The sequence below is a fragment of the Theobroma cacao genome, chromosome 9 (assembly GCF_000208745.1).
Source record: "Theobroma cacao cultivar B97-61/B2 chromosome 9, Criollo_cocoa_genome_V2, whole genome shotgun sequence".
In the NCBI taxonomy this organism is placed as follows: domain Eukaryota; kingdom Viridiplantae; phylum Streptophyta; class Magnoliopsida; order Malvales; family Malvaceae; genus Theobroma; species Theobroma cacao.
In genome coordinates, this window is record NC_030858.1 from 4,106,228 (window position 1) to 4,132,134 (window position 25,907).

The 25,907-nt window shown below is 31.8% G+C and overlaps 1 protein-coding gene and 1 long non-coding RNA gene across 3 annotated transcripts; one reads left to right on the forward strand and one right to left on the reverse strand.

The window, feature by feature from the left end:
- Nucleotides 4,827–6,432, reverse strand: LOC18588305 (transcription factor TT2). Its single transcript, XM_007012616.2, has 3 exons — nucleotides 6,183–6,432; nucleotides 5,951–6,080; nucleotides 4,827–5,800 (listed from the first exon to the last, which is right to left on the reverse strand). Exons 1-3 carry the CDS (start codon nucleotides 6,313–6,315, stop codon nucleotides 5,152–5,154), a joined length of 912 nt encoding a protein of 303 aa, XP_007012678.2. The 5' UTR covers nucleotides 6,316–6,432; the 3' UTR covers nucleotides 4,827–5,151.
- On the forward strand, nucleotides 15,275–16,470 carry LOC18588307. Of its 2 annotated transcripts, none has more exons than XR_001929286.1 (2): nucleotides 15,275–15,475; nucleotides 15,656–16,470. It is a non-coding gene; the product is annotated as an uncharacterized LOC18588307 (long non-coding RNA). The 2 variants fall into 2 exon arrangements; XR_001929285.1 differs by having other exon boundaries at nucleotides 15,275–15,429.

Genomic DNA, 25,907 nt, shown 5'->3' on the forward strand with positions numbered 1-25,907 from the left:
TTTAGTAAACAAAAATAATATTCTATTATACTTCCAACAAGACCAGACAATCTTCCTGCAGGAGGGCATGATGGGACAAAGACTTTTGGCTCTTACTCCGCTGACCCCACAACTTTTCTCCAATAGCCTGGGAGATAGGTGTTGTCCTTCAAATTGGGGCACGCATCCCAAAGCCATACTTTTAAACTGTGGGTGCCCATTGAGGGGTTCTGAAATTTCGTACATTGAATTCGTTAAAATAAAAATAATTGTTACAATTAAATTTTTGTGATCAGAAACGCACGTGGAAATGTCGCCCTGATTTTAAGGGTGGGAGTAGTTGGTTGTCGTGGACTCGGGAGTACCTGATTTTAATTATTGAAAAAAAAACATAAATTACATTTATTTTTAATTTTTAATTATAATTTTTCGTAAATATGTTAATTTTTAAAATAAATAATTTATTTTAAAAAATATTTTTTATTAGACTCATAAATTTAATAGTTAATTAATTATTAATATTTTCGTTAATTTAATGACGTAATAATATTAAAAATATAAATTATCATTAGTTAATTTTAAAATTTATTTTTATATAAATTATAATTTTAAATTTTTTTTTTCTTACAAAAAAAAAATTCTCTCCCATAAGAGAGGAGCACTGATTTGGTGCTCTCAAGGAAAGAAGCACAAGATCGATGCTCCCTAAGGAAAGGGAGTACTTGTGCTTCCCTTTTGGTGCTCCCTTCCCTTAGGAAGTACCTATCATGAGGTGGTCGATCCACGAATGCGAGTGTCACCGATGGATTACATTGTTTGAAAAAAAAAATAAAAAAAATATTTTAATTTTTTATATTTTTATTAATAATATTTTATTTTTTTGATTTTATTATTTATTTTAAAAATTAATGAATTTGTCCAAAATTATGATTAAAAATTAAAAAATAAGAAAAAATAAGTAGGAGCATAGTGAGATGTGAACCGTCAATGAGGAGTTGGAGAAGATCAGGTGTGGGGTCCACAGCTTTATTTTGAAGTCCATTTTAATGCAAACAAAACAGACAAATCACCGAATGTACAATCATGCCATAAAGACATTTAGAAAACAGCAGGTAGTGGCTTGTCCTAATTCCTAACATAAATCTAGAAATAGGAACTTAAATTATTAACTACCACCCAATGGTCCATGAGATTTGTGGAGAGAGAAAGAGACAAGAGAGGGAGAGAGATCCAATTTTGGTTATTATTCAAAAAATTGGAAATAAATAAATAAATAAAGAGAATAACGTATTCTCAACAAGTCAAGTGATCCAAGTTTTTCTTACTTGAATTTGAATATGAGATAGTACATACATAGATTATATTTTACTTTAATGATCTTGATTTATTAAAATTTTTCATAGAAATAATGAAAACTAATTATTACATTTATTAAAATTATTTTAATATATAGACCTCTTGCATCTTAATAAAGATTGTGTTAAGTAGCTATATATGTTCTTTTCAAAAAAAAAAAGTAGCTTTATATGTTCCTAAAATGTAAATAGAACATTACATTATGTAAGTAACGGTGGGGTACTTGACAATTGAGTGCACAACGTTTTTCCTATGAATGGGTTAGGAAGTTAATAAGATGGGAATGCTCTGGTGCACATTAATGTTTCCATTGTTGACCACTTTTCATGTCAGTAATTATTTATAGATAAACCTTAAGTTGTAATAACAAAATTTCCATAAATCCATCCATTCTTCAGTAAGTCCACTGATTAATTTATTTGAAAATTATTTGTTGCAAACAATTAATTAGTTGTATACACATAATTGAAATAAAAATGATAACCAAAAAAAAAAAACATTACTGTAAAAAAAAGAAGAAGAAGCAATTTAGATCAACTAGAAAACAAAACTAAAAATAGAAAAAAAAATGGAAATCAATTCCTAGCTAGACATATTGACGTGTACCATTACATGTTAGGTTGTCGTGAACAAAGTCAAATGAAACGAGCAATTTTTCTTCTTTATTAACCAAAGCAGGAAAAGAATTCCTTGTCAGAAAATTTCTCTCTAATGACAAGTTTTTCCTCGACCGCATGTGGATTGTTTGAATTGGCAAGTATATGTTCCTATTTTTTTGAGAACTACTATTGACTTAAATCAATGAATAATGAAAAAAAAAAACAAAAAGAAGAAGGAATATTAGGTAAGAAAGGAAGGGAGTTGGGACTCGTTGGGTAACATGTTGTAATGGCAATTATTGTCTGAAATCTAAATCATTTTGCTGTCTTGACGAAGAACTTGGTGTTTACCGAAATGTTAATTAAACACGTGGACAAGTGCTTAAATTATACTTTCCCTCAATTTAATCAAGATTTTCTCGATTCTGCTCTTATTTTAATAAAATATTTTGAACCACAAATTAATTAATAGTTAAATATTGGGATATATAGAGTTTAGGCTGCCAAGTGTCAGCTAATTGGAATTTAATGACGTAGAGTTGGAATCCTTAATCAGATCATTAAATTGTCCATTCTTGCACCTCTAGACATCCACAACGTGCAAAATGCAAAAAAGTGGTTGGATTAAAGCTAGTTTGAGAAGAAACGTGAAGGAGTAAATGACATAATTGGACTTATTACTATTAATAATTGATTAATTATTTTGTTTAGCCGTTACTTACTTGAATTCACGTGATTTACTATTAATAAATGACATAATTGTACATGTAAATAGTAGCCAGCTATCTACATGTAAACGTATTTTCATCCTAGAAATACAAGTGTTTTACTATTTGAATACCTTAGGCTTTACCCATAAACTTTATATAAGTTCAAGGAAGAACATTATTTTATTCAAATTTTAAAAAATTCATTATAAATTATATTTAAGTGGCAAGTTAATTGACAATTACAATTAAATAATTTGACTCAATTTGAAATGACCAAGCAAATTATGTATAACCTTATTATAAAAAAAGTTGATTACCCGGTGAAGAGAATTGAAGCAGATCTTTCATTATTAAAAAAATTACAAAGCTTTTTGCCCACGTTCATGGCAAGAAGAAGACAATTTGTGTTCTATAATATAAAGAAAGCAAATTCGGCAACTAATCTACTTGAAAGTTACAATTCAACGTGATAAAAGGTTGCCTTGGAATTATTTTTCAATGGGAGCAGGGCCCAGGAGATATCATAGTAGGACTATATGATTAATTTTATTTTTTTATTTGTGACATTAGTTTTTTTTGGAAGGTGGATTTTATTAGTCATACAACAGACATGCCATTGTTAGTCTCAAGTTATAGCTGCCAGAGACTCCCATTGACATGAAAGCTGGCTTGGCTGAAAAATAAATAAGCTATACAAAGATGGGCAATAAAATCATTAGTTATATCTATCTATTTTGTCTTCTCTATCAATAGAATCATAACTCACTTTTTTAAAATCAGGGCATAATCATGATTAATTTTGTGGTTAATTTACACCGGAATAGAAATTCTTGATTCTCTCGTGGTGTTTCGTTTGGGGATTTGTTTTATAATTTTGTATCATGTGTTCTTTGAACTTCTCATATTCAAATTTAAAATTTAAAATTTTAAGATTAAAATTTTTTATTAATAATAAAAGTTAAACACGTGTCGCAAAATTACAAAATAAAAATTAAACGAGATACCAAATGAAGGTAAAAAGTTTCTTTTATTAAATGTAAGCGTGATATATATTTTATATAAAGTAAACATGATAGGTAAGGAGTGATGTATGTATATACCTAAAAGTTTAGAATCCCTCAATTTAGATTTTAAATTCAAGTGATTCGCTTATGCATATTTCGTGACCCCTTTTGATTAGAATATCCCAAGGTGTAAAGATTTGGCTTTAATTTTCCAATACTTTATTTATAAATAATAGTATTCATTTCAGCATTTGTAACATAATGATTTATCCACCCGTCACACATATAAATATATTTTATAATAAATTATATATTTTTGCAAACTTATATAATGAGAGAGAAGCACCTGAGATGAAAATGGTGAGTCAAGTAAGTAGTACTGCCAAGTTACTCTTACTTTATTTCGATTTAAAATGCTTCTCTCCCTGTAGGACAGGGCAGAGGGCGTCTTTAAGTTGAAAAAAACTACTGGCATCCACCAAACCAAGGCTTTCATAGTCTCACGCGTCAAAAGCATTCAATATGCATCTTGACCTCTCATCGTAAGAACAACTTTGCCGATGGTCTGGCCAAAGCAGCTGTTATGCGATTGGGTAAATTCTCTGTAGTTTTTTAATGCTTTGCTTGCCACTGGTTTGATGACAATGATCTATGATGGTTTGCAGTTCATCCCTTCTTTTCCTTTTTTATATGGATGATGGATATTCATTTTGAGGATTATTTGCATTTTCAGATGGGCATGAATTTTTTCTGCCCTTTTGCTTTTTTCATGTGTTTTGTGGCTGAATTGTGTGGCCATTTAGGACCCAGGGGACTAATTGTTTTTTTGTGGCTAAATTGTGTAACCCATTTTGTCTCTTTGTAACAGGGGATTAGCAGCTGAACGGGTTTTCTTTACCCTCTCTGTTTTTTTCTGGCAACCCCCTTGCCAGCTCTTTCAGTGAAATGTTCATGCCCTTCAAAAAAAAAAATATGTATGTCTACTTTCTCAGTTCCTCGTATGTATGTCCCGATTCCAAAGGCATCTATGTCTACTTTCTCAGTTCCTCGTACGTATGTCCCGATTCCAAAGGTCTATGAACCTTGTCTTGGCCATGAAAGCTTCCCTCATAACTGGAAAGTAAACTTGAAAACGTTTCTCCAAGATAAAGAAGACAGTAAAAACACAAAGGAAAACGTAATACGTATACCGTGAATGATGACATTCAATTAACAACGAACATTGACACGCATGAGCTCATGACGAGCACGAAACAGAAAAAGCTCTTTATTTCTTTATTACAAGATTCTCCCCGATAAGCACAAATTAAACCCATTTCACATCTAATTTATTTATTTATTTAACTCAGGCTGCCACAAACATTCCCACGTGAAAATGTGATCCAAAATTCGTCTAGACGTCGACAGTCCTCAGATAGTTAAAGGCACAAAAAAGAAAAAAAGAAGAAGCTAGAGTATTAGCATAGTCAATTATTTTCTCTACAATATGGAGTAATTACTCTGTTATTCTGCGAGCCATTCCTCTCCGTAGTCAAGAAATGAAGCCAAAGAATGGGGATTTGAAGCCACATTTTGTTGAGCGTGGTGGCTGGAGGTCCAGTCTTGTAGTATTTCCTCAGAGAAAATGAGAGGCTGGTCGGATGAAGGCGATATAGCATTGCTACTATCATTGCTATAATTAAGGCCCACTAGATCAGAAAAATCAGAATTGAGAAGTTCTGATAGACAAAACTCTCCCATGTTGAAGTCAACCATGAAATCGAAGGGTTTATTATGAACATTCTGATCTTCATTTTCAGACAAGGCCTTAATTGGTGAAGGTGCCGATGTTTGAGTCATTGGTCGACACTCCCCATCTATTGAAGGCTTGGCCTCTCTGTTCCTGTCAAAAGGTTCAATCTTTTGATGAGGGTTTATGAAAACTTTGGAGCACCTGATTGCCCTTGTTCGGACAACATGTGATGAGGGAGTGCCAGCGGCGGTGGCCAGCTGGGCCTCTCTTTTCCTCGTAACTCTTCCATTAGATTTGTTGTGTCCTGGAGCTGCTGATGGGTTTTGGTGATGTTGTACCTTTTTCCCTAAGTTAGTGTTCCAGTAATTTTTTATTTCATTGTCTGTTCGCCCTGGAAGCCTCCCAGCTATCAAAGACCATCTACAGCAAAGTAGTAGTAAACAGTATCATGGAAATTGCTTTATCAAACTTTGAGAAACAGAAGAAAGTTGCATGGAAATTGCTTTAAACAAATGAAAAGGACAATAAAGACCATGTTTATGAGTTATGAAAGAGAAAAAGATGAAAAACCTGTTTCCCAAGAGCTTATGAAGTCTGATGATAAGCTCTTCCTCGTCTGCTGATATGTTACCTCTTTTGATATCTGGTCTCAGATAGTTCAACCAGCGAAGCCTACAACTTTTCCCACATCTCTTTAAACCTGTACAAGAAAAACGATTACCAGGTTTGCCTCATTGTTTTAGAAGATAAAACCAGAGAAAACAAACTCAATTATCCTGTTGATGATGCCACCAAAACTTGCCTGCTCTTTTGGGGAGATTTCTCCAGCTGCCTTCACCATGTGCTTTAATGTACTGGGTGAGGATTTTGTCTTCATGGGCAGTCCAAGCTCCTCTGTTCAGGCCCTCCTTCGAACAGCAAGGGTTCCTCCCCATTTGGCACTGTTCCCACCCTCTTTCTCTCTTTCTAGGCAGATGGGTTTCTGATGATTTTTCCAAGTTTCTAATAATTCTTGGTACGTCTCCCTTCGACCAGGAGATAATTTATAGCTGCCTTTGTACGACACTATATTATTGTCTTTTATTTATGAATCATATAACCTGATGTGGATTCGATGAATATAAAAGTTCTACAAAAAAGAGTAAAATATTATTAATGGCCTTCTTCCTAAGATTTGCAAAAGGGACCACGTTACTACACATAGAAGAATTAAACAATACAAAATTACAAAATAACTATTATATATATATATATATATATATATATGTATAAAACTTTATTCAATTCATTGCCCTTCCTCACAACTACCACCCAAGTTAATTTTCTGCTCCCTCTTGATGATGCAAGCAAGAATATTCAGACAAAGATTCAAAAGCGACACTTACACCATAATCCAAACAATTCTTGTTCTCTTTTGAACTTAACTTTAGTTTAATATCGATGTGTTTTATCATCTTCTTTCTTTTGACAGTGAATGAATAATCCTTAATTTCCACACATTATACAGATGAGACATATAGTGCAGGTAGCATTGATTTTGCCCCTTTTTTCTTGCCAAGGAAATGACAGTAACCACATGTTCCCTTACTTTAACCTATAGGGAAGGCAAAATATATGTAAAAGAAAAATTACTACTCGATTTTTTATGTGGATTCGATGCACGGGATATGTCAGGCAGGATGGAAATGAACTTTTTCTTCTTTACTCCAAATTGTATACTTTAAATGCCAAGTTGATTATTTTAAATATGGCATACATGTGAAGGAGCAGTTGCTTGAATGATTTATTAACGGTATTTCCATGAGAGATGGATATATATAATTGGATTTTTTTATCCTCCCAGGCTTGTGTAGCTACTACTGCTGGTTGATCAGAAGTTGAAAATTAATTTATTGGAAAAATTAGATCAACCTAAAAAGTTCTCGATGATTACTTTCACCTGCCCTTCTACACTTTTATTGCTCTATGAAATTTCCATTTCCCTCAAAAGCGCTCAAACTAACTTTCTTGCATGCCTTGGAAAGTTTGTTGCCAAACCCCAGCCGCCCCCGCCTTCCCCCACGCTCCCAATTACAACAGGTACTATGCCAGAATAGATGACTGATTGAGAGGTACGCAGTGCCAACACGTCTTACAAGCTCTTGTCACTAGCAGAGTTCCCATCAAAAATCAAAATTTCTTTGTGTCTAACTTCAACTTTGGACCGTCTACGTCCCCATCATAGCTGCATTGCTGTGTTTATTTCTTAACTAATTAACTCGCTTGATAGTAATTTTCTATTTACAGTATATGAATAACAACAAAATAGAACGAAGAAAGTATATGGTTAAAAGCACGCTTGGCTTGTAACTATAGTCAACAATTTTGCCCTTCAATGATTCACTTCATACAGTCACAGATTGAGAACTTTTGAAATCCGACGGATATTCTATACACACACATATATATATGGAAAGGGACGGAGCCTCCTTATAGGATGGGCCGCCATAATTTTAAATTTTTTTCATATACTATATAAAATTTTTTAAATTTGTTTTAAATTTTGTTAATCACTTCCTCAAAATAATTTTTTAATTAATAATTAATACAAATAAAAAATAATAAAATTATTTCATATATTTGACTCAATTTTAAAGTTTTTGTAATTTTTTCTTTTGATTTATATAACTATTATTTTTATTTATTTATTTTTATTCTATTTACTCATATGTTTTAAATCTCTATAGATTTTCTTTCACAAATTTCTACAAACCATCAATTATTATTTTTTTTTTATTATATCATATGTGGATTCTATCTTTTACTTGTCATGTTTTTTTTTCTGTTATGTTGATTTTATTTTCTATGATTTTAATCTTTAAAAATAAATAAATAATTATATAATTTTCAAATATACGTTATAGTGTTGCACTGTTGCTTAGAATTTCATTAATATATCATTTTTTATTCAAAATAACTAATGCATTCTAACATATATGTTGCAAACTTTAAATAATAAGAATATACATACAAATTGATAGAATGAAATAATTGTACTTCTTTCTATACAATTTTATTTATTATATATATTTTTTTAATGGCTCTCAAAATAATTTTTTTAATAATTAGTTTTATTATTCAAACTGTTTAACAAAATTAAAGTCATTATGGTTAGCGTACTTCTAGTTAAGCTTAACAAATAAATTTTAAACTAATATGTTAAGTCTATCAATTTTTTTTTAAAAAAATAAAAGTGAATCTACTAATTCAAACCCATTAAATTTTAATATAAATATAAGTCTATCATATTATATTATATCTTAACAATTCATCTTAATGGCTTATCATAACATATTATATTTTAATAATTTAATTCAATAACCATATATGTTAATTAGCAATTTAAGAAGCAAATAGAAAATAAGATGAAAGTTAGAATACACAAAGTAATAGGTAATTTATTTGAATTTGAAAAATTATTTTCTATTCCACTTTTGCGAGTAAAGAATAAGAGAGACTCTTTTTGTAGTTTCATTCAATTATATATATAACATCATTATTATTGTTAATGTGTATTTTTTTATATATCCAATATCTTTTTAATTTTATTTACTCTTTTGGATGAATGATAATTAAATTATATATAAAATTCTTTTTAATTATGAATGTTTTTTTTTTTAAATGTTTTAACTCCGCTCTTATGTATGGACGCAATTAACGTACATATATTCTGTCCTCTTCCTAATTAGCTTGCTTCATTACAAATTAATCCTCCCCTTTTTAACCCCCCATTTCTAGAAAAAAACCCTGCTAATTTGAAAATCACATTTCTTTAAAGAAGATTGGAAGTTTAACAAAATCATAATGATTCGTCGTCCTTAATTCCTATTTCTCATAAAGAATTTCTTACAATGTTGTTTGACATGTGAAAATCAAATGATTATATATACATATATCCTTTTTCCGAATTCAAGGAGCTCCACATCAACAAAGTTCACCCGTCCAAGCAAAAAACCGCAAATTCAATGATAACGAGAGGTGTAGGTATAAAGCTGTATGCAATTCATTATTAATTACGAACAAAAATTTTGAGTTACATAATTCGAAATAATTCTTTTCTATGTCATGAATCTCAACTAATCATCTCGGTATTTAAATTCAATTTCATAATAAAACTTTCAAGGCGTCATAATTGCTGAGATGTAATCAGCTTGGAGACTGTATTAAACTTGTAGTATTAAAATCAAACCTACATATCATCCTTAACTCATCAAATTAACGAGTTAAATTTGGACCGTTTCAATTTAACAAGTCATCTAATTAAGGATCCTCCTAGAAAAGCCCACAGACAAGACGTGAGTCGACTTTGGGCGCTCACAAAACTACGTCATCACCACTCAAAAACTAAATCATTAATATTATTTTGGGGAGTGTATTTGAACAATTTAACAGTATTTGCGATGATTTTGACAAGTAATAGTTATATTTTGACAGTCTGTTGACGTGGAAAGGAGGCCCTTCCCAACACTAAGTGCATTCTAAAATATCCCTGTTAGATTGTGTTCCCTTCATTGTTGTACGTACAACTTGTCTTTGAAGGTTTCCTATTATATGATCATTGTCAAAGGCAACCAAAACTAGTGGGCTTTATCACTTTTGGGTAGTGATTGAAGTTGAAAAGGTCGAAATTGTCAAGGTCATATTTAATTCTTTGTTCCTGCATTTGAATCAACAATGTGCAATTTTTGTGCATTTCTCTTGCGCAGCTCTTAAATGCGCTTCGTTTTTTTTCCGGCCAAAAGCGATCACGGTTACCATCAACTTCAGTGCATTGGCCAGGAAAGACCTGTTTGCATTGCATTTTTAGCCTTTTGGTTTTTTTTTTTGGGTGGGGGGGCGCTCCATGAACGCTGAACCCCATTCTTATATATAAGGCAAAAAATGTATTTAAGACGGGGGATCAATTCATAAATGCATCACATAAAAGACAATATTTAATGTGATTTGACACTCATTGCCTATATCTAATGAGTGAGGGAAAAAAAATCTACAACAAACACAAAGATTGCTAACGATGCAAAACGCTCAAACACAAATACTAAATTCAAGCTCTAAATCAAGCTTGCATTCATTCATGCTTCTTAATAGATTTAATAATTTCAGACACGACACGATAAGATATAAAATTAAATAAGTTTGATTTTAATCTTATTATGTTTCATATCTTAACTGTGTCAGACATAAATAGCATGTTTAAAATACATTTAAATAAATTTAATTAATCTTCTTAATCATGTTATCGTGTTTAAACGTGTATATGTGATATGTTTATTAACTTATTAAAATTAATAATCAAATATTATTTTAGTCTTACTTAAATAACCCTAAACAATTATTTTAAAAGGTTTTTTTGAATTTCATATATGATCTGACATTGACGAGCAAATTTTCAATTTTGATTTGAATGTTTGAAATTGTTTATGGTTGATGATGTGGTTAATGATATGTATTTAATTATGGTTGAAAATTATGAACGATTTTAGATGTTATTAGTATTTTAAGGTTAGATGTTTATGACGGACTTTTATTAGTATGATAATAAATTTTATGTATGTTATTTGTGTTAAATTTTATTATATTTGATGTTATGATTATTTTGTTATAATTTTTTTTACAATTATTGATTTTAAATTTGAATAATAAAATTATATTTAATTGTAAATATTTTAATTTGTAGTGTTAAACATGTTAAATGTTTTAGTTGTGTTAGAAAAAAAATTATGTTTAATTGTATTTATTAATCGTGTCGTGTCGTATAAAAAATCTTAACACGTTTAATAAATATGTTAGTGGTATCATGTCGTATAACATGATTATTAAACATATTCGTGTACGTGTTTTCAGATCTAATACGAATAATTATTCGTGTCGTGTTTAGATTTAATCTTATCTTGTTTCGTGTTGACACGATTAAGATACAAAAATATAAATTGCCAAATCTACTCCTAGTGTTTATACTCATTGAATACTCTTTATCCCACCACCATGAGTAAGAATATAATATTGCAAGAAAAATATCAATACATCTCAAGTATAAAGTAATCTACAAGGTATTTGGTGTGTTTCATTCCATTAACATAAGATCTACACTTGCGACCTTCAGATCTTTCATAACAAAAACTTTCTAATCAGGAGCGGTTTCAGAAATTTTTCTAAATAGTATTATATCTAAAATAAAATAAGAAGGAAATAAATTATAGAAGATAATTTTTTAGAGAGAGTAGTATATGTTTTGAATTTTTTTAATAAAATCTAAAATTATAAAGGAATTTTTTTTATTTTTTCATGTAATATTAAAATATTAATATATAAATTATTTTTTTATAAATCTACTTTAACTTGAAGTTTTTGACCACACCCTTTACAAAATTATAAAAAAATTAATAAATTCATCAGTATCATTAACTGCATAAGGCTCTAGCATAAATAATATACCAAGAAAATTTTTTTTAACATTTCAATGAATAAGTGATGTCATGTGACACCACTCCTCTCAATGTAGGTCCGCTCATGTTTCTAACCCAGATCTAAAAATTCCAAAGAGCACCAATAGATCAATCAAGAATTACTCCACCTACGACAAACGCTTTGCTGTAGCAAATCTCATCTTGCATGTTTTCAATCTCACAAACACAATCGGCAACAACAAATCCTTTCAAACCAAATCATCATTCTTGTATCATTACTTGTTCATCATGATAACTTTCCAACCATAGTTCTGATACTAGTTGGGATTTCAAGTAGAATCGTATTTAACATTGAGATCAACACAAATAAATCACACTAAAGGCAATATTTAATGTGGCTCGACGCTTATTGCCTACAATCATGAACTAGAGAGAAAAATTCACTATAAATGTAGAGATTATAAAGAGTACAAAACACCAAAAAATAACTACTAAATACAAGCTTTGAAACAAAGCCAATTTCATGCTCCCTAGTGTTTAAACTCATGGAATACTCTTTATCCCGTGTGTAACCTGGTATTTTTCCACTCTTCCTCACATCTCATTCACCTTTATAATACATAATTCAGAATACAAAATTTCTCTTCTTATAAAACTAGCTATGATTGAGTTACTAAGGGAGAATGTTATATGTTGGTTTTTTATAGTCTAACTAGCTAATTAGCTAATAGTTGTAATCTAATTAGTCAATAATATTGTATTTTCACTGTATAACTAAACTATTGAATTTGTATAATTATTTTTGTGAGGTGAATTTGTATAATTATCTTAACACTCCTCAAGGTGGAATGGTAGATGCTAACTTGAATTTGGAAACTAAGTCAAACTAAGTCTTGAAACCAATTAGTGGCTACATGATGATCCCGGTGGTGTTACCTCAAAGTTTGCATCCAATCTTAGATCCATCGATTATAGTTGTTTTTTTTTTTAAAATGGTTGCAATTGGCTTGAAAACTTAAAAAATCTCTAGCATAGAGTCAGAATTAATAGAAACAGAGGCCCAAATTGAAACCACAAAATTAAAATTAATAGAAATAATGACCTTATAGAAATGCAAACGTGGTAGAACATGTGACTAAACACGTGACAGATTACATGATAGAACATGAGATAGAATACATAACAAAATATGTGGCAAAGTACGTGATAAAACATGTGATAGATTACGTGACACACATCAATATATGTATAACCAGTGCATGGGACAAGAGTTGTCATCCATGTGGGATGTGTGAAACAAGGATTGTTGAAGCCCAGGGTGGCCCTAAGACTATGTTACAAGAAGAAAAATCTTGTATTCTAAGTTATGTATTACAGAGGTGATATATATATATATATATATATATATATATATATACTTAATNGATATATATATATATATATATATATATATATATAATCTAACTTTAAATAGCTAATAATATTAAAGTCTAACTAGTTAATTAACCAATACAATAAAACTTTTATAAATTAATAACTTCGATTAAATAATATTTTTGATTGGTCCCGATTTGGAACCAATGTGGTAAATTAATAGTTCATTAAATTTATAAGATAGAATATTTAAAAAAAATATAGATTCCACTTTATATATAAATTAATAATCTGTTTATATATCAAAATTATATATATTGATTGGTTAGAGTGTTGTAAAATTGTTTTGAAGTTAATTCGGATGTATTATGGACGATTTGATTTGGATTCAATTAGAAAATGTACTTAACTGAAATGGAGTAATTAAGTGAGGGGGTTCGCAAGCATCCAAATCCAAGAATAGAGCTTTAAATGAAATTTAATTTTTTTTTGTTCTGCGTTACTTTTGCTTTGTCAAAAAAATTAGGATGAGTAAGACAACACCCACCTTTTAATCAAGAGATAGAGCCCTCCCAAATTAGGGTTACGATGAGTAAGAGAAGACCCTACCGAATTTGCATGCATTACTGATCATATAATATCAAAATCAGCTTTGAATTTTCTACAAAAATATGGGTTTTCAATTCCAATTTACATATAAATATACCAAGAAATGGCCTAATCAGTCTGATGGCGATGAAATGACATACCGAAAGAAGTTAGACGTCTAGTGCATGGACCTGCTAGAATTTTGACCAGGTTTTGTATAGCTGTATCCAACATCATAACACCAATGGTAGCTTTCAAAGTAGAGACGCTCCACAATTAATTAATGGGCATGGGCCATACGATAATAACCCCATAGCCAATAACTAATTCAAAAGCCTTTTTCCATAGAATTTTTAATTATTAGTTTCTTTTTAAGTGTTGTCTGGACACATGTAGGTTTTAGATTGCTGCAATATCTATATATTTTGTTTCATTTAGATGGTTTCTCGGTTTTGTTTTGGTGTTCTATTTGTAATCTTTTATCATATACGTCTTGCTAACCTAGTGATTAATTAGCATGGAAAAAAAATATGGTCCAAAGATACATTAACATCGCCTCTTTGGACGAATATTTGGGCAGCTCACTTAGACTCGTAGGTCTGCCCAATATTTGGCAAAGTTGGACATCTCCTCCTAAGGTATTTGGTTAAGTTTTCGGACTTCTTTTTGTCATGTTAGGTTAAGCTTGGGAAAAGACAAACTATTTCAATCATGAACTAGGCAATCCATCATTTTAATAACAAGTTATAGAATAATTAAAAAAAAAGTAAAAAGTGAACTTTGAATATAATAAGTACTGCAACATTTTTAAAGAATTCAAAAAAATTTAAAATGTAATATTTTAAGGAATATAATGTATGATATTTTTTCGAAAAGCAAAAATTGGATTAATTAATGAAGACAATTTACAAAAAAATAGGCATAAAACTTAAAAAATCTTCTAAATTATTCAAAAATTTTTAAATAAATATTTTTTTTTATTTTTTTCATTTAAGCTCTTATATTTTTATTTTGAATCAAATAAGTTCACTAATAATTGATTAACTATTATTAGTCAAAATGTCACTTGTTATTATATGTCACATGATATATTGACATATAATAATGAATGATGGCATGACATACTAAAATAGTATGGTGACAAGGTAATATAGTATTTTTCACCCTCTATGTCAATATCACATAGTTATAAAATGACAAGTGTCATTTTGATTAATGACAATTAGTTAATCATTAATTATAAAAATTTATTTAATTTAAAATAAAAATATATGTATTTGATTGGACATAATAAAAAAATAAGTACTTATTTAAATTTTTTAAATAATTTAAGCCTTTGTCAAGTATTATACTCAAAAGGTAATAAATCGTAGACCACTGAAACTCCCTCTCAAGGAAGTAAATCGCACGTTGCAATGGACCACTAAACAACCAGACTAACGTCTAATGGTAGACAACTAACTTCTTGAAAACAGTCAATTGGGTTGTAAGCCCCCAATCCTCTCTATTGAAATCAGGGAAGATTGTCCTCATATTGAGAGTCTTAAAATGCAATTGAGAAGATGGCAAATTCAGCACACCCCTAGAGAAGCAAATGATATCGGGGATGGTCTTCCTAAAACCGTTGTTTAATGATCACAGGTATTGCGGATGGTAAATAGCTAGACTATGGCTAACTCTTTGAGAGGTAACTTACCTCTGCATTTCCTATGATCTGAGATAGATTGGGATTGTGGTAAAATTGCTCTGTTTTCCCTAACTGATCTCAAAGAGACAGGATTATAGTTGTCTTTATTGAGTAGTCTGTTTTATTTCTATTACATATGTAAATTAACTACTGGGATTGCTGTTCTTTGTCTGGTTGCAGTGTGTAGTGTTAGGAATGCTATGCTCAGCCTATGAAAATAATTGCTTGCTGATCAGCAGGGAGTCACTGTTTGATTTCCTTGTAGGGTAGGGGTTCCTTGTGATGAAAGTGGTGTTGTACTCGGTCAAGGTCATTTTGGTCTCATTCACTGTATTATTTATACAATCTTCGTGCCTTTCACAAAAAAAAAAGTACATATATAAGCATCCAAAGCTGAGGGAACGTACACAAAGTTGGAGATCAAGTTAAGCCAAAGGCGACAATGCAATGGGTCCATTGCTTCCTCTCAATTTTAATTATTGTTCTTTGTACCGTTGATCGGTCGATATCTAATTGAAAATGCTTACAAATTATCTCGTAACATGAATGAAAAGGACCTAGTTCCCATGGTTTAGAAAATCGCCATGATTCAGACATATGGTTGTAGTTGCACACATGGAGAAGTCGAAACTGAAAAGCTGATCGCTGAACTTTGTGGGTTCATTTGGTGGAACCGGCTCTGCCTCTAGACGTAACGGTGAGTGCTGCCAGCTCTCCTGGTTTTTCACTTTTGATTTTTCATTGAAGAGGTCAAGAGAGAATTAGCTAAGTATGTCGACATGGTAGTAGGAGCCAGGCATAAGTCTGGCATACGAAGTCAAGAATAATAGCAGAATGAACAGTAACAGCAAGAGAGTTTGGTGCATCCATATCGGACTTCTAAGCTGGACTTCTAAGCTATCTCAAACTTTTGGTGCAATCATTTAAGATTGCAATGATCAAAATCTGTCATGATTATGTTTTATTGAATGAAAAGTTCAGAGAAGCTTTTTTTATTGACAATAAACTTGACTTATGTAGATACTTGACTTTGGTTAATACCTATTTTCAAAAGAATTATGTTACTACATAATATTATACAGAGAACAACCTAAATAAGTGAAGTGCTACTTCATACAGAATAACTAAAATAAATAAAACACTACTCCATATGGAACAACTAATACAAGTAAAACAATTATTTCGGATAAAATAACCACTTCACTTGGGTGATAGTGAAAGTAACTCAGAATAAGTGACAAGATTTATGGATTACTTTCATCTTGGGATGTTCTGAAGAGTTTGGCTTGATGGCTCAGATATGGAGATAGTTAAGAGGTCTTCCTCTTAACCTTTTCTTGAAGAACAAATGGTTTACCCTCTTATCTTGTTCTTGTATACCTGTTCACATACACTTTCTTTTCTTGTACCTATTGTTGTACAGCTTACTCCCCTGTACCTATTCATGTACAACTTTTCTCTATCAGCTCCTACTCGAGAACATATCTCATTACATATAATTATTTTAATAGCCACATAATAAATTTTTAACCGTTATTCAATATTAACTCTCAGTAACGGTTACCTAACATTAAATCTCTCTTTAATGATGTCATTCATTACGTATATTAAAACTTTGTTTTGTAACCGTTACTTCTGATACTACATATAGAGCTTTCACAATTCAAAAAAGAGAACTTTTTCCTTCACTTGGAGAATTACTCTACTCTCACTCAAATCTTTTCTCTATCTTATTCTCATTGAGAACACCTATTCTTTTCTTATCTTCTTCTACCTGCCACAACATTTAGTACTTCAAGAACTGTTCCAATCTTCTTCTTCGTCACCTCCGATACATCCCTTACTTGTTTACAACGCTTCCTCTTCTTCTTATCACAAGAACCCCATTTACAACCTCTCAATCATGTATTGAAAAAGGGTTGTCATTTTATGCTCATATTACTTAAAAAACGAAATAGATTCCGAACTCGTAAAATCCTAATTACGGAGGAGACTACAGTGAGTTTCTAATGTTCTCTTTATCTAGCAAAAGAAAAAACCTGAGTTTCTAATTTTTTGTACAGGAATAGTCTTTGTCCTTTCCACCCTTCATGAGCTTTTATATATGACTTGCTCAAAACTCCAAATAAGACTACAGTTGTTCTGCATAATTAAATAATGCTATCCAGCAGCTATCCAAAGGGCAAGTTAGGCAGAGCGGGAAGTTGTTCGATATTCTTGACCCCCCAGCAAATGGCCTAACCAATGATCTTCCGTAACAGGGGAGATCATCACATACAGAGGCGGAGGGAGGGACTAACAGGGCCCGCGGCCGCCCCCCTCAAAGTTTTTAAATTTTATAATCTTATTTTTACAAACATTGAAGATATTACTGTCACTTTTACAAACATGAAATCTTGATTCCGTCATCCATCACAACCTACCACGTGAAGCAAAGAGTTCTTGCCAAATTATGTCAGAACTGTTTTTCTATCTCTTTATAGACCACGTGATACTGTTCTTCAGTAAACCATAGCTCGGGGTCGTCTCCCAACCAATACCATAACAACTTGGAGCCACTCAAGATTTTCATTTATATTGCTATGTACAAGTGATCTACGTGCAGCTATTATCTCAACTCTGATAGATGCTCAGGTTTGGAATCTGTACTAAGATGGCAAAAAGGTCCAACTGTAAACTTGGAGGGAAGCAAAAAACAATCAACTAGCTAGGACACCATCCGAAGAGGGCAAGACAGTGACTTTTAATGTAGATTGATACAGCAGTCAGCAGAGAGAAAATAATTAAGGGAGCTGGGAGGCATAATTGTGTGGGGCATAGGTACACTTATTATTGCCTCACACTACGGTTGTACTGTGGTCCCCCGAAACTCTCGTATTCGGCCAAATGCGAGGGTCACTTTTTAGGGTTTGGCCCCAACAGTATAGGTACACTTTTTTATACCAAGGGTAAAGGTGAACAAAACTTATTCACAGACAAGTTCTTTTCATGCATGTGTCGTTAAGGCACGTTTGAAAATCATTAACCCACATTTGGTTCTCTCGAGAATTAAAAAAATAAAAAGTAATTATTATATAGTTTAGTTCACTTAATAGGATAATGAAATGAGCTATGTTATTACAATATTTATTCAGTGAAATCACGTTATAAAATGAGAAATTTTATATTTTGAAATTGTATATTTTATGAAATTGAACGAAATGTATACAAGTTTTAATCTCATTTATAATCTAATTCTAATTAATTAATAGTATTCTAACTTAATTAGTTAACTAGACGTCAATTGTAACTTAATTCACTAACTAGTCAATTATTATAATCTAATTAACTAACTAGTCAACTAATAGAATTGTATTCTTGTTGGTGTTGGGTCATCTCTTGTTGTTTAGCATTTTCGTAAATGTTAAGGGGGAAAGAGGGGGATCCAAATAATTTTTGTATATTTCTGGAATGTTGTGTATGCAAGAATAGACAGGGATGAACTCTTGCAGGGGTAGGCGGGAAATGGGCTTTGATCTGTACAGGGAGTGTTTTTTGCTTTTGACAGAGGCTGAGGTGATTTTGGGATGGTAATCCTTGGTTTGGCTAACTTCGGCTTATCACCTCAAAATTATGCTTTTGTACACACAAAGGTGAATTTTTTTATTCCCTCGAAGTGAACGTACATATTACATTTCATAAAAAAAATCATATTCTAATTATATCACTAAATTATTAAATATGTACAATTACTTTAACATTCCTCAAGTTGATATGATAGATGTCAATTTGAATTTAGAAATTAAGTCAAACTAAGTCTTCAACGCTACTAGTTATTGCATGGCGATCTTCAGTGCTAATATCCCAGAGTTTACATCTAATCTTGGACCCCCAAATTGTAGTTGCTTTTCGCAAAATGGTTACAATTGGCTTGAAAACTTACAAAAGTGCATGTGTCATAGCACACATGATAGAATACGTGACAAATTATGTGACAAAATATGTGATTTAACATGTGAGAGGTAGATGATGTGGAAAATCCTAAAATCAGTTCATTAAATCTTAACTGGATGAACGCCAAGTGGCTGGACCTCAATCTCTCTATGAGAGATCTTGCCAGATATCCACGTGAGGGAAACAATCCAAGCCGTATCAATGTTGTCAACTGGATTAAAAAGCCAACTGAAATGCCATGGAAATTGAGTTCTTTAATCATGCAAATACACAAGCCGCTCGGCAGTATATTGAGATGGGACATTGAGCATATTTTGAGGTCTGCAAACGAAGCAGCTGATAATTTAGCTAAGGAAGGGGCATTACGAACCTAGGACTTGTTGTGGATGCTCGATGAGGATAAGAGAATTGGAGAGGGTCCCCCGGTTGCTCCAACATGATTGTTTGCGACACTACAAGATGACTTTGGCCACCCCAATTCTCTTCCATGTGCGCCTGCTTGGTTCTTATTTTTTGAATGACTTGTTCAAGGCTCTGTTCGAATTTGATTTTGTTTGAATGTTTTCTGTATGTAGTTGGAAAAATTGGGTCATTTGTATGAGGTAGGTCTTCTTTTTGCTTTTGGGTAGGGGCTGTCACTATAAAGTGATGCTGTAATTTTGTTTGGTTGTATGTTATTTTTTATGTTGCATGCTTTTGTATATAAGGGAATGAAGGTTCCAAAGAGAAACTTCATCGTTATATAGGTTTATATTAATGACATTCATGCTTTCCAAAAAAAAAAAATCCAAGCCGTAATGCAAAGACTAAGAGAAATGTGGAGTGGGAAAAACCAAGAGTTGGAACCTTTCAAATTCAATATGAATGGAGCCTTAAGAGGTAACTCAAGAGATTCGAAGCACCCGAGTATTTGACTTATTGGTTGATGCGTGATTCCTTTACTTAAAAAGTAGGGTTCGAATCTCCCTCCTCCAATTATAAAAAAAAAACTCAAGAGATTCGAAAATAGGTGGCATTTTACGTGATGAACATGGGACGCTCTTGCCTATTTCTCCAAGTCAATTGGGTATTCCAACTCTAACATGGCAGAGCTTTTTGCTCTCAAGAGGGCAGTTCAGATTTATGTCGCTGTTGGATGGCAAATTGCTCACCCATTTTTCCTTGAATGTGATTTATATAATGTTGTCCAATGGACACTCAACCCAACTAAGGTTCCTCGGAGAATGAGGTTTATTGCTATTCAGCTCTTAAATCTCCTAGCTAAAATCCACCATTGGTGTATTTGTTGTGAAAACTCATAAACATTTCTCGAATTGTAAAATAGAGAAAAAAACGAGAAAGAAATGAACAAAGAAAAAAATAAATTGTAAATTGGTTCTTTCATTCATTCACAAATTTTCAATACAGTCTTGGTATTTATATAGCAAAGCTCATGCAACTGACAATTGTAGACATCTAAAAAAAATAATAAATAAAAAAATTAATTAAAAAAATAAATTGTAATAAAATAAAATAATTTTAAAAAAAAGGGAGAGAAGGAATGGCTGGGCGTACGCCCAGCCATCCCTTCCCCAACCACCATGTATGATGGGGCTCTGGCCACCAACTCCTTGGTGCCAGAACCCCATTGCCGGGTTGTCCAAATTTTTGGACAACCCGGCTTTTAAGGACACCACCTGCAAAACCAAAAGAGGAAGAGATCAAATACGAAAAATCCTAAACTACCAGCAACAGATAACCACAACAAAAAAAGATGAAAAATTTGAGAGATATAGGAAATCAAGGGAAAAAAGGGGAAAGGTTTCCTTTTCATCGCATGGTTATTGGGTTTTAGATTTTTTAGGGGTTTGGACCGTTTGGAGGGCAGAGAAAGTGGGGTTGTAGATACCGCCGGTTGGAGGAAGGAGACTCGGTCTTTGTTTGGGAGGGTCGGATCTGTGGTGGGTGGCTAGAGAGAGGAAGTCGCCGGCTGTAGGATGAGATAAGGTTGTTGGGATTTGGTTTGCGAGAAAACAAGAGAAAGAGAGGAAGCCGTCGGGTAATGAGAGAAGACTGGAGCGGCACCAGCTTAAGGGAGAGAAGGTTCGAGCTGTCGGTTAGAGAGAAGCAAAAGGGGGTTAATACGTCGACGCCGGCGAGGAGAGGGAAGGTTTTTAGAGAGAAGGCAAGGAGAGTGGCCGACTAGAGAGAGAAAATGAAATTTGAAAATGAGAAGAAAGGCAAAAAATGGGGTTTATATACCCAAGTTTAGAGTCTAAACGGCGCCGTTTCAGTGGAGTGAGGAATTAAAAGGGATCAACGCCTAAACGACGTCGTTTGAGGGAATCCCCAGAGGCCCAAAACGGTGCGCTTTGGACGCCTCCGTGCAGCCCAGATAACTTGGGCCATCATTCTAACCCAAGCAAGGTGAGGCCTTGCCCATTTATTGTGGATTTGGACTTGTTATTTAGGGCTTATCCAGTTTATTTAATTAGAAATTTGCTTAGCTTAGATAAAAATTAAAAAAAAACTATGGAATGTTTTAAAATATATAATAGATTTAGTTTACCTCCCTTTTAAAAAAAATATAAATACTAACAATAATAATAATAAGTGAATAAAAAATATTTATATTATAAATATATTTAGAGGCTTGCAAATAAAATAATAATAATAATAATAATAATAATTCATGATACAAATATAAAAATAATAATAATAATAATATAAATGGAACAATTATTTGAGTATTACTACCTAAAAGGGACAAAGAGTTGTCTCTTTCGAATGGGTCACTTAAGTGTGGAGTTCGAAACGGATTTTTAGCGAAGCGTCGGGATAAATCTGAATTCTATACTCCTATACCCATTAGTCTGAATAATTGTTGTTTAAAATAGTATATAAAAAATTATAAATAATAATGATAAATATATAAATAAGTCAATAAATTACCTTAAATTATTAAGCATGTTATTATTACCAACCAACTAATTAATAAACATGGTCATGTAGATTTCATCATTTTATACTGTCATTGCATGCCACATTTATTTTGCAAATGGCGCGAGAATCCCGATGATGGGATTTCCCTGAGGAGCTTGTAGAGACGAGTTCTTCCGGGGATATCTCTAGGTGAGAAAAATTTTGAGACTTCACCAAAGCGTTGGGATGGTCTTCGAATGATTTTCCAATAAAAGATTACCGACTCCATTATTTAAAATAAACAAGTCATGACATCATTTTACGTTTGCATCATGTGCATACGTAAAACTAAATAAAAAAACTCAGTCAGTCAATTTAATAAAAATTTAATTAATAAGTAGGGATTAAATTAAAAGTAGGCTATATTAAGATAACTTAAGATTAAATGGTACCGTTCGTGAAACGGGCACCACGGAGGTGCTAATCCTTCTCTGTGCGTAACAACACTCCCGAACCCATCTATTTTTTTAAAAATGTGGACCAGTTCTCGTTCTTTCGACGAACCTAAAATTAATTTAGGACTTCATCGATTAGAATCAGATTAATAGGTGACCAATCACACCTATAGAAAAAAAGATTGGTGGCGACTCCTAAACCATTTAATTTTCGCCTGCGTTTGGTGGTCGGGTCCCCGGACCCGCACGTTACGACAACAATTCCCAAAGAATCGGGGTTGTTAAGAAATTAACAACAGATTAACAGAAAACTGAAGCTGAAGACTCGGGAAACTAACAGCTAAATGAATAAGAAACATCAAAACAACATTTGCTTACACGTTTCAACTAAACTTGAATAAACGACTCCTTGACTTGTCGTTTAACCAAACCACAAGTTTACCCAAGCAAAATGATTCATTTCATTAACAACTACCATAACTAACATTTAAACGTTAATGCATTAATCGAGTTTTCCTTCAAAACTCTTCAACCCAGGTTTTAATCATCTTTCAACATACCCTCATGATTGAACACCTGGTAAACACCTAGCCTTCTTCTTATAAACTCAAATTATCTTTTGACAATTCTTTTATGATGATGTTTGCAAGCTACATATCTGTTGGACAATACATCAGTTCAATCTCACTTTCTTTAACTAGTTCTCTGATTGCATGGTATTTTACTCATATGTGCTTTGTTCTTCCATACTGTACAGGATTCTTGGCAATTGTTATGGCAGACTTATTATCTACATGAATCAAGGTGGCCTTTTCTTGTTTGAAACCAAGATCACCTAACAATTTCCTCAACCACACAACATGATTAGTTGCTGCAGCAGTAGCTATATACTTAGCTTCAGTAGAAAACTAAACAACAATTTCTTGCTTCTTAGTATTCCAACAAAAAATTTCCACTGTCAAATGAGAAACAAAAACCTCCAGTACTTTTTGAATCTTCTAATGAGCCTGCCCAGTCACTATCACTATATCCTTACTGTCGTAATGTGTGGGTCCGGGAACCCGACTGCCAGACGTTAGTGAAAACTCTAAAAGTTAAAAAATTAGGAGTCGTCACCAATCTTTTTTACTAGGTGTGATTGGTCACCTATTGACTCGATTCTAATCGATGAAGCCTTAAATTAATTTTACGCCTACCGAAAAGAATCTTAAACTGGTCTACGTTTTTCTAGATCTAAGTTCGGGAGTACGGTTACACCTGAGAAGGATTAGCACCCCCGGGACGCCCTTTCCATGAACGATACCATTTTTAGATTATCTTATTAGGCTTTAATTTTTAATTTCACTATATTTTCTTAGTTATTATTCTCTTATTTTATCTCCTATTTAACTTAAAATGGAATGCAAATGTGAGCCAAGATGAAATGCATGGCGTGGGATACAAATGTTGGACGAATAACCTTTTATCAAGGACGTTCTCCCGAATCCGCCTATCATACTGGTGGGATACGAGGTGTTCTCTCACCTAGGGAATTATTCGAGAAATTCACCTTCGCAAATTCGATGAATAAATCCCATCATCGGGGTCATCGTACTTTTTTTTTAAAAATAATATTTTCGTGCATAATGAACCTAATTCGGGCAAAAACCTTTTATTAAAAATGTTTCTCAAGCCTTCCCATTATATTGGTGGGGCCCGGGGACATTTTTTCACCTAAGGAACTTTGCGAGGAATACTCGCCTTCGCAAGATCCTCGCAAGATCCCATTATTGGGACTTAAACTCGAAAACAAAAATATTTATATGCAATGATGCAACATATATATATGCTATGCTAATGCAATTATCTACTTTTTTGTGTCATTTTTTATTATTTAATTATTATTTTCATTTTATTTTATTTTTTTATCATATTTTCTATTTTATTTCTAATTATTATTTTTTCCATACTTTACATTTTTTTTATTCTAAGTTACTTTTATATTTTCCTTTTATAATTAGATAAATTGTTTATGATTCCATGTTATTTTAGTGAACAAAAATTTTATTTTATTTATTATACTATTTCTTATTTCTTATATTTTTATTATTATTATATTTTTTCGTAAGCAATCTTTTATCCAAACCTAAAGCCTAAAATCTTATTTTATATATCTATATTTAATTCTTTTTTTCCTTTCTTACCTTTGTCTTCACATTTTTTTTTATAATATTTATTAATTCATAGTTTGTGCCACTTGATATTTAATGCTTAATTTTAAATTAGTTGTTGTTTTAGATTTTTTTTTATTATTTATTTAATGTCATGTATATTGCATTTTCACAAATTAATTATTTACTATATATTTGAATTATTATTATTTTTTATCATTTTTTATCTATTGTTATTTATTTATTATTTTTATTGAATAAATTTTGTATAGTTAAATTTTATTTATAAAAATTTCGGAATCTCAAAATCAAGACCCTCCCATCGTATTGGTGGAGCCTTAATTCAGATTTCGAACCTAGGGAAAATTAGCTCGGGATTGCGATTCTTCGTGTCCCGACCAATCATCCCATCATCGGTATTGTTTACTTGTCTTATTTAAAATTGAATAATTCTTCTATTTGCTCTTGTTCTCATTATTCCTTTATTTGTAGCTACATCTATTTTATAAACTATCTCCTTTAAATACTTTGATAATTACATATTTAATTTTACCACAATTTTTTTTATTTTTTCATTCATTTCCATTCATAATTTCTTTATATCAATTTCTCTAATGAAGTTTATTATGTCTCCCATTTCGACCCTCTTACATCTTATACTATATCTTGAATCTAGCCATACATTCCTTTATGTGTAGATTATCCATTTAAATAAATTTATTCCTAATACTAAATACTTACTTTTCCATGTTCAATATCCCTCTAAATTTATTTATTATATTATTATTTTTTGATTAAATGTTCATTTATTTTCTTATAGATTTTTGAGCTTATTTAAGCCTTAATAACCTTTTCTATCTAATTCATGACATAATCAAATATATTCATTCATTCATTCATAATTTTTTTTATATTTTTATTTTTCATTTTTTTTTGCATATATGTATATATTGCTAAACACTTTATTTTCATCCTTATCTTTCTTTTATATTT

Coding starts and splice junctions, on each gene's coding strand:
- LOC18588305 (XM_007012616.2), bottom strand. CDS start 6,315: ATGGGGAGGAACCCTTGCTGTTCGAAGGAGGGCCTGAACAGAGGAGCT. Junction 6,081..6,182: donor AAATCTCCCCAAAAGAGCAG/GCAAGTTTTGGT, acceptor TTTCTTGTACAG/GTTTAAAGAGATGTGGGAAA. Junction 5,801..5,950: donor CATAAGCTCTTGGGAAACAG/GTTTTTCATCTT, acceptor ACTTTGCTGTAG/ATGGTCTTTGATAGCTGGGA.